Below are 10,046 nucleotides of genomic sequence, written 5' to 3' on the forward strand. Positions count from 1 at the left end.
TCCTTTCCTATCCGGATTGCATTGATTTGTTACATTAAATTCGAGGGCTGGAACACTGGTGTCCCAGTGACGTGAAGTCATCTCGTCACCCGTCTTTAGTATTTAAAGGGGGCCAGAGCACATCCCTTGGCTACCTTGCTTAATTTACTACACCCCAAACAAATCTACATTCTGCTACCAAGAAACTATTTTAGCCTAAACCACCATTTGCAACGTCCAGGTTTTTACCTCTTTACCATCTTGGTCACCTACATTATTTCTATTGATCTGACCCTCAATCGGCAAACTTAGAACTTTCTTGAAATGCCACCTCATGCAATCAGAACAAAAAGAAAAACAAAGGTTGGAGGAATGTTATAGTTAGGTGAAATAATCAGTAATAATGTAACGTTTTATACTCCAAAAACCACTGAAATTCACCACTTATAGTAGTTCTCTGAAGTAACTGTAACTTGTGCCCTGAGGTAACTATTACTCGTGCCCCACCATGCACAATTTTCTCATCAATAATTTCACTGCAAATGTTGCAGTGATATTATCAATAATGTCATAGAAGATGTCATGAATTTATTTTGAAAGTTTTATATAGCGCGAACAAGATCTTTGCAGATATCAGAGCGCTTTACAATGCAAGGAATAACAAGAGAGTGAGTGGCAGGTCTTGATGTAATAAGTGGGGTCATTAGCAGTGTGAGTTACAGTTAACTGAGGGAACGAGTTATACTTACTTGAGATAACTATAACTCATGAATTTCAGTGGTTTTTGGAGTTTAAAATGTTATGTTGTTACTGAAAATTTCACCTAACTATAACGTTACTTTAACCTGTTTTTTCACTGAATTTTAAATGTAAAGTAATATTTAATTACCATATATAAATTATTATTTTTTTCTTCACCAGTTGCTCCGCACCCTGACCAGGTGCCGCGAGCGTGAGGGGTAGGTGTCTCCGCCGTCCCAGCGTCTGCACAGAGGTACACCCACCAGACAGCGCTGGCCTCATGGGAGCATACTGCGAGGCCCGTGTCACTCTCCCTTAGGGTCGCCTAACTAGAGCAGGACCCCCTGGCCCTCTTTGTACCCGACCCAGTGAGGCTGTATTTGCTTTTTACTTTTTGAATGAGCATTGTATCACCTTTCTTCACGTGTAGTACCTTGTTTTGGTCCTGACGAATCGCCGGTTGGCGAGAAACATGTTGACCACACCAGGGGGTTGAGTTAGTTTTCTGTACCCCTACACAGTCTCTAGCTCCCCTCTCACCCCTTTTAATCAGGGAATCAGCCACGTCAATAAAACCCATTGTGGACTGCTTACCCTGTTTTAATATTCACTCACTTTGCACCGACTACACTTCCTCTCTTTTTCACTCACACACCATCGGCAAGGAACAAAAGAAATCCGCCAAAAGGGTGCCTTTCGGCACTCAGTCAGACATTGCAGCGCCGGTCTGACGCGGAGCAGTGAGCCGATGATGAAACTGGACATCCTACAGTCAGGGTGTGTTTCACACCTAACGCTCTGGGTGTGTGAGGCTCTCTAGTTCCGACAAAGGAACCTCCCTAGTTCCTTGACTCTGCAAGTCTTATTCCCTCTCCACACTGTAATACTCTCTTCCCTGGGGAACTTTGTACCCTTCTGTGTGCTGCATATATAAATTCAACCACCCGCCACGCATTGGGGGGGGGGGGGGGGTGGGGGGGTGGGGGTTAGCCACAAGGCCCCGTGGCCAACACCCCAAAGGCATCCAATACCACAATGTGCAGGGCCTTCGGGCGTGCACTGTGGGTGACCAGGCCAGATCCGGTGGCCAACATCCCCCATGCAGCCCGACACTACGCACGGCCGGGGGTTGGCAACATGGCTGGTATCCCTGGGCATAGGACTAAGTTACGCTCGCGTAGTTTGAGCTACTACGCGAATTGCAGGTAGCACAATGCAAAAACGTGTAGCGTAGCGGGCATTTTTTTCGCTTGCTCGTGGTCCTAAACGTCAAGTTGGCGACCGTGAGCGAGCAAAATAACATCCCAGCGAGACTTTTTCCTCGTTCGCGATCAGCAACTTCAAGTTGCCGATCACGAGCGTGGAAAATAAACCTCCCGGCGAGATTCTCAACGCAGGGAGGTCAGATTTCTCATTGCGAGTGGTTCGTATGCTCGCGACCGCGCGCGTTGAGAAACTACCAGTCCACGTACAGAAAGCTGCCGCTGGAGTACAAATCTACTAGAGCGACAGAAAATGACCGATTGCACTGTGCAAGATGAGGTTTGCAATTATTGCACAGTGCGGAAAAGCATCCGGCACTATGCAATCAGTTTGTACAGCATTTTGCAAAGTGCACGACGCAGTTCGCATAGCTCGCGTAGTGTGAAGTGCATTTCGCGTAGCGCTACTACACAGACTATGCCCAGGGTTACCAGCCCCTCCAGAGGCAGCCAACCTCATGCTGCACTGGCCTTTATCCATGCGCAGCAAGGGTTGGCCACATCACCTGGCCCTAGGGACCCCATCCACCATAGGTTACATTTTCAGGATGAGGTGAGGCCACGTGACAACACCCCCCCCGCCCCCCCCCCCCCCCCCTCCCCCCCCCCAAAGCCTAATACAGCCCGGGAACTCAATCTCCCAGCCAATATATATTTTAAAGGGGAGGATGGCTCTCCTCCCTGAACCTCATTAGGCCCTGGGGACCCCATCCTCCAGGGCCTTCGTTATTTTAAAGAGGAGGGGGCCACATAGCTCCTCTCCCTTATAAATATAATAGCGTCCAATTATATCCACAATTGGAAGCCTCCTGTAAAAGACATCTGTATATATAGAACAGTTCTTATTCCCATTCATAGAGACTTCACCATCATTCCTACGAGACAGCATGGATTGCCTGAAGAAAATTAACCATCTTCTATTGGAACCATAATGATGGTTTGAAGGCAGTAGAAAATTATTTTAGAGAAAGACTTTTGACCCTATTTGAACATAATAGAATGCTTATCAACATGATCAAGTTCTGCCTAGAAGAGAATTTTTTTCTGTTCAATTTGGTCTTGTATATACAGGGCCAGAGGACTGCCTGTTTTGCCCCCAGCTATACCGATTTGGTAAGGGGCACGTGGGAGGAACAGGAGTTCATGGACTCCCAAATGGAGGGGTTCTTGGAAAACCTCGTCATATGGCTTCATTTTATAGCCAATCTTTTTTGATCTGTGAAGGAATTGTATAAGTTCCGAGACTGTCTGAATGAGAGCAATTTCATTCTGTGGTTCACCATGCCTTACAGTACAACAAATATTGACTTCTAGACATACATACAGGGGTTGTCGAGGAGGAGTTAGTAACTTCCCTGTTTAGGAAGGAGGCAGCATTGAACAGTGTCACATGCCCTTAGCAGCCAACCGAATCACATTAAATGGAACATCTCCTATGGGGAGTGGTGAAGCAGAGAAGAAATTGCAGCACAGATGAAAAGTTAAAGGAGGCCCAAAGGGATTTATTGTAAATATTTAGGGCCAGGGGATACTACAATAGGGTCCGATTAAAGGCATTGGAAAGGATTAATTTGTCGGACAGAGAACGATTACTCAATGGGCCAGAGAAGCCAGAAGTAACACCCTTGGGAAACCCGAAGAGAATCATCGTCATTATAATCTTTAACATGGAGTGTAGGAAGGTAGCCATCATCTTAGCTGGAAATTAGGAGATTCTAGAAGGGAAGAAGCAGTCAAGGAACATGGCGGGGGATCTCCCAACAACACATACCACAGGAGTACAAACATTAAGGACATAGTGGTCTGAAGTCTTTTTCAATCAGGTAAATAGAGCTGGTGGCTAGGTAGAGAGCCTATGGTGTTCTATCCATGTAATAAATGCAAATCATGTAATGTTTTATGATGTCCCACTTCAAAAGAAACCCTACAAGATCAGAAAATACATTTCCTGCAGGACAGATCATGTTGTATATTGCAAAGAATGTGCCTGCTGTAAGAGATATATAGGCAATATGACCTTCCAAGTTAAAAAACACGTAAATGCACCCTAGAACATAGGATGGCCATGAACAATAACAATCCCAAATATCCAGTGGCTCATCATTTTCAAGAAAGTCTGGGCACATATGAGATACTATGGCCTAGACAAGGTTGGTAAGCATCAGAGGGAAGGGGAAAAATGTTTGAGGCTGCATAGGTGGGAGTCTGAATAAATTATCAATCTGGAGGCCCTGGAGCCAGGCGGCCCCAATGTGAGTTTAGAACTAGTGGTACATTTGGGTGTGTATTGGACTGAGACCTGGTTGGGGGTTCCCTTTCCCACAGTCCCCTGTATCACTGAAATAGCGATATGATTGACGGGGTAATCGTCTTTTTAAATTGATCACATGAAATTATCAATTTCTTTCTTTATATTTGTTCTCGGTTCTTTGTTTGATGCTAAGTTTCCCCTCCTAAACAGGGTTTGTGAAAGATTGGATGATGTTTTTCCCTCTACCCAGGACATCTGCCCACTAGGGTGATAATTACTAAGGTATATAGGGAGCAAGGTGCAGAATATGATAAGATGGAATTACAAATGAAAAGTTGGTGTCATCAGAAGGAGGAGTAGTATGAGGATACCATTATTACCCCTGTATTCAAGGGCAAAGGTTGGCTTGGGAACGGAAGCATTAAAGTGGATATCTTGCCCTCTAGGGTTTAAAAAGGAAATGAAAAATCAGACCCAAGGGGAGGAAACGCAATTGCACCCAGAGGGTTTTAAGTGAAGATCTGAAGTGTGGAATCAAGCACATTATATTTCTGTCTGGGTTTTGGGAGATATTTGGAGGGAAAACAAACGTCATCAGAGGATGGCAATAATGAATTAAAATATTTGCTATAATGAGTTTATTTTGCACTGTGAACACGAATTTAAATGAATTATTTGATAAGATGAATTGTACTTAATAACATAAGAGGAAACACTATACAGAGACGAATGGTATAGGATGTTTTCTAGTTTTATTTTGCACAAATACACTTTTGTATTAAATCATGTTATGTTGGGAATTACGCCCATCTGCGATGAAGGCTCGAGGTGGTTAGCCGAAATGCGCTGGATTCGTATTTTTCCACGAATAATGAAAGAAAGGCAATACATTTTATGCATTAGATCTGGCCTGCGGCATCTGTTTCCTTGGCGAAGGGAAGGAGTGTATGCAGGCATAGCGGGATCTGCTTCACACATGCCGTGAGCAGAATGCTATGGTGCAAAGATATATGGTATTGTATTTACTGTTTGTTCTATTTACTTTTTGAGTAACTTTGGACAAACTCCTCATCCGCCAAATTTGATTTATGTTACTCACCGATTCTATCTATCATGCTCAGCTGATGTATACTGCTTCAATACATGTTAATGCTAATGTAGCATATATTTTTTTTTTTTTTTTTTAACAACCCAGCACGAGTTTAATAAAAAGATACAACAAAGCAAAGCAACAAAGTAAAGTTTTTTTGCAACTAACATCGCAAACATGGTTGTGAAAGAAGACTACTTAAATCAATGAGAGAGTTTAACTACTACGGTGTTGAATCTTCCAGGAAAAATATGCACAGGATGCAGTTGTAGGGGTGGGCCAGCTGGTCAGGTTGCCCCTTATTTCTAGGAGATGTTGATATTAAAGGTTGATATATTTGCCAGTCAAGCGATAGAATATTGGGAGTCCGGTTTCTGGATTAAAAACAGAGCCTGAGTGTACAATGATTGTGGTTGTCTTTAATTATTTGCTTTGGATTAATATAATAACTACATTTAAGTAGATAAATGCTTAAGAACTAATAAGGAATGTGATTAAAATGGGAGTCGCAGGGTCTTTTTTCGTGCATGATGGGGGTCGAGGGTTGGATGCGTTTGGTTCTTTGGTCTACACTCACTAATGTATTTGAAAGCAGAATCAGGCAGTCCTGGTTGTAGTTTCCATTTTGTTTTTTCCCCCCCCCATGAACAATTGTTGAGAATACTGGAATTAAAACTACAGATGGGAGGGAGGGAAACACAATAAGGTGTCTCCAAATGATCAGGTCAGTGGTATTGTTTTTTTGTGTTAGGGAGTTGTATGGTGCTAAAGACTCAATAACGTTTTCTGGCTCATCTACCTATTGTTAGGTTATGGTGGGTGGCAAAAACGTAGGGCATTGAGCGCACCACAGAGAAATTGAGAAGATCATAAGTAGCATTTCCAAAGTGACCTTCATGGCCAATCAACGGCTTTGAAGTAGCCTTCCAGAGGCATCTCTGACTCTTCCTTTCAGCTGTACAGGCGATGCAGCACCTCGGTAAAAAAATCCAACGGGAAAACATGTATTCAGGTGTTGACGTGACCAGCAGGGCCAAGTGCAGCCAACTGAAAACATGGAAGAAAACCAAAGCACCGCAGCCAATAGGAGAGTAAGGGCTGAATAGTGCAGCCCGTGTCAGCTCAGGATTTGTGAAGTCTGGCCTGCTGGGTCCAGAGCACTGTCTGTGCACCCATTCAGCGCAGGCGATTGAGCTAGAGATAGGACCATTGACTTGACCAGAAGGATACTATCAGCAAACAGTCATGTGCTACAGACACAGTCCAGTATTGTAGCTACCAAAGAACGTATGATAAGACAAAGGGGGTGCAAAGGAAGCTGCAGCCTAGCCTAATGCTGTTTATGTGGACCAATTGGGCAGGTTACACATAAGACCTATATGTGCAAATTTCACAAACGTTGATTAAAATAGCGATTAGATGCTCGGGTAGTGGGAGTACTTGATCAATTAAAAGCAGGAAACATAGCCAGGGGGGATCTCAGGCCTACAAAAACCAGGAAGCTGGATGTTGTATACACACAGCCATACAGCATTAAGAACTCCAAATCTCTTTGCTCATTTGCTGTGCCTATGCCGATGGTATTAAATATCACAAAGCACTCCACATTACTGATAGTACCAACAAGGTTTGGCGAAACAGGGCTAATAAAGATAAATTCCATAGACACCTAGATATCGAAACTGTAAATGAGGTAATTCCTAGAACAGTGGTGCTACAAATAAAAGTACATGGGTGGTTATAATAACAGATCAGATCATTAAACTCAGGACACCTCCAATCAGGAACAAATGCATCACTTAAACCTTTGTTAAAGAAGGGAAGGCTGGTTGATGACACATCTCAACATGTACATGAAGAAAGCTACTACTGTTGTAAGCAGGACTCTTCAGTGAAACTCCATGGCCTACCTACTCTATGAACAGAGGCTACATTTCTACTTTTCCTGAACATTTACCTTGCATATACAGACGATGCAGGTGTATCTGGGAAAATGGAGTCCTCAATGTTTTGCTGAATCTCGGAAGAAGCAAGCAACTCTTCATCTGCCTCATCCATTTTACTCACTGAGTTATGGAGCTAATTAATGGAAAAAAATAAGGTTTCATGTGCCGTCATTGAATATTTGAGAAAAGATTTAGTCGAAGAACATTAGCAGAATGGTTATCAAATATTCAAATAATAATATTTACATAGAAGTCATTAATTGTAGACAACCATTAACCCAACACATTTGTTTCTCCAAGATGGAGAAGTCTGATGGCTTCTCAATACAATAATTGCCAGATCTTCTTGAATGTATTGCAGTGTTTCCCAAATTGTGGATAGTGACCCACTGGTAGGCCGCAAGCACATTTTTGGTGGATTGAGAAAGTCCTGGTCTATGTGAAGTAATATTTGAAATGATTGACCCTATTTGTGTCCAAATGTAAAGGTGCTGAACAATGTCCCCATGTCCAGTTTTAAAACACACCTTTGCAAGTACGCATAAGCAATAAAATGTCTATTTGTTGGTGCCATTTTTTTCAAATTCACAAAACTATTTCAAAATGCAATAGGCTCACTATTTATGATCATACCCAACAATACCACTTGTGTATGACACAAATTGAGAAAGATGGATGTGGCTTAATGGCCAGAGATGCCAATTTAGAATTTCCTGAACAAGGCTCAAGTCCCAATGTTGGCTCAACATCCTTTCATTCTGGGCATATCACTTAGGGCCCGATTACAACTTTGGCCAAAGCCATGGTTGGGCCGCCCGCCAGAATAGGAGTTTCCTCCTGTTTGGCTGGCTTGTTTTTTGGTGTTCCCACAGCAGTGCCTCTAAATACAGACACCGCAATGGGAACACCAAAAACAGTTCCTGCACTGCTTGGACTTCTAAAAAGTCCATGCCGTGCAGAAACTGGTGTGCATGCACACAGGGTGGCACATGTTGTGCCCCCCTGTGTGCATCAACAGGGCACAGATGCTACAGGGGGCGCTGTAGTGCCCCCTCTGTTTCCTCTCTGCCAGGGTTTTCATAGTGGAGGAACCAACGTGAAAACCCTGGTGGAGAGAAAACTCCTAATATGGGTGGAGGGACCGCTACGGTCCCGCCAAGCATATTGATGCCTCTACACCGTTCCCTGGCGGCAGGGCTGTGGCGATTCCGACCACCTGAGTCCTAATAGGGCAGTCGGCAGACGCCACCACCGCACCCTCATGAATCTGGTGGTCCATGGATCGCCAGACTTTTAATCGGGCCCTTAATCTCCAGTATTAATATTAAAGTGACTCTGACCCTGTGCAATGTAATCCCATATATATATATATATATATATCTCCATCATTAAAAGTTGCGCTTTGTAGAGACGCCACCCGTGGGGATTAACACCTTTTTAATGAAGGCCGCAGTGCAAACAGGATCACACACCAATTCTGAATTCCTGAAGCCTTACGCGGTTCAAACATTGCTGCTCTTGTTCACAGGCAGGGAAAGAGAGTAGCAGCAGCGTTTGTAGACACACCTGTTCAGCATTTCCCAAGTCCTGCCCCAGTGGGTGGTGCCACACGGCAGGCTGGTACTTGTTGTCCCACCAATGTTCCTCCCAAGTGGGTTCTGCTGCACTTCTAAATAACATCCAATGTCTTACCCAAGTGGGTCGATTTGGTGCCAGAAAACTTTGTGTGCTGCATACCAAGTCATTCAAAACAGCCCTGCCCTTCTCAGGTGTGTCTACAAACGCTGCTGCTGCTCCTGCTCTTACTTTCCCTGCCTGTGAACAAGAGCAGCAATGTTTGAACCGCGTAAGGCTTCAGAGAAGTGTGGCTCAATGATTAGTGTTGTCCCCGGAAACTTGTCTCCTTTCTGGTGAAGAATTGGCTTGATAGTTTGGTCTGCCCTGTTCCCATGATGCACTGGGCCAGGGACAGACTAATTTGCATATAGCCAGGTTCTGAGCTGGGATGGTGCAGTGAGCTAAATAACGGTGATGGATCAAGCCCTGATCTTTGGACTGGGTAAGAGTGGTCTGCTTAATGCAGACACTCTGTTCATCACCACTCACTTTTCTGAATCGTTTTTGGCCACTATAGGTGTGGCAGGGTATACTCAAACATGAGTCCCTTGCTCACTGCACCATCAGGATTCAAGCAAGCCGGGCCGACGATGGCTGAAATGCCAGAAACCGGTCCCCGGAAGCTTGTCTCCTTTCTGGTGAAGAATTGGCTTGGTAGTTTGGTCTGCCCTGTTCCCATGATGCACTGGGCCAGGGACAGACTCATTTGCATAGAGCCAGGTTCTGAGCTGGGATGGTGCAGTGAGCTAAATAACGGTGATGGATCAAGCCCTGATCTTTGGACTGGGTAAGAGTGGTCTGCTTAATTCAGACACTCTGTTCATCACCACCCCCTTTTCTGAATCAATGATTAGAGCGGCAGACCCTGATGTGGAGGTCTAGCCCGGGACCAGGGTTCAATTCCCCGCCTCGGCAGGTCTTGGGCTCAAAATTCCACGGACCTGATAATTCTCACTTCGGTGCCTATTCCAATCATGGAGTCCCACTCTGCAAGTCTGGGCAATAGCTTGCTTAATCTCCACAACGGCCCCCACAACGCTAAGGATGCCTGGCCTCCACCTTGGGGGTGCCCAGGAGTGGACGCCTCACAGGGAAAGCCAGGATGGGTTCCACAGCGGTATTTGTACAAGCGCCTTGAAACCCTTGCGGGTGAGTAGTGC

At 44.6% G+C, this 10,046-nt stretch overlaps 1 protein-coding gene across 2 annotated transcripts in view; it reads right to left on the reverse strand.

Annotated features, from left to right (window-relative positions):
• Positions 1–7,398, reverse strand: part of LOC147679044 (ankyrin repeat and SOCS box protein 15-like) — a 203,431-nt gene extending 196,033 nt beyond the window's left edge. For both annotated transcript variants that reach the window (XM_086942785.1, XM_086942786.1), the window contains exon 1: positions 7,281–7,398. In XM_086942785.1, coding sequence (XP_086798911.1) covers positions 7,281–7,381 — 101 coding nt within the window. In that variant the 5' untranslated portion in view covers positions 7,382–7,398. The remainder of the gene's footprint in view (positions 1–7,280) is intronic.
• Positions 7,399–10,046: the final 2,648 nt, after the last annotated feature.

This window comes from Lissotriton vulgaris, chromosome 11 (genome assembly GCF_964263255.1).
Source record: "Lissotriton vulgaris chromosome 11, aLisVul1.2, whole genome shotgun sequence".
Classification (NCBI taxonomy): Eukaryota; Metazoa; Chordata; class Amphibia; order Caudata; family Salamandridae; genus Lissotriton; species Lissotriton vulgaris.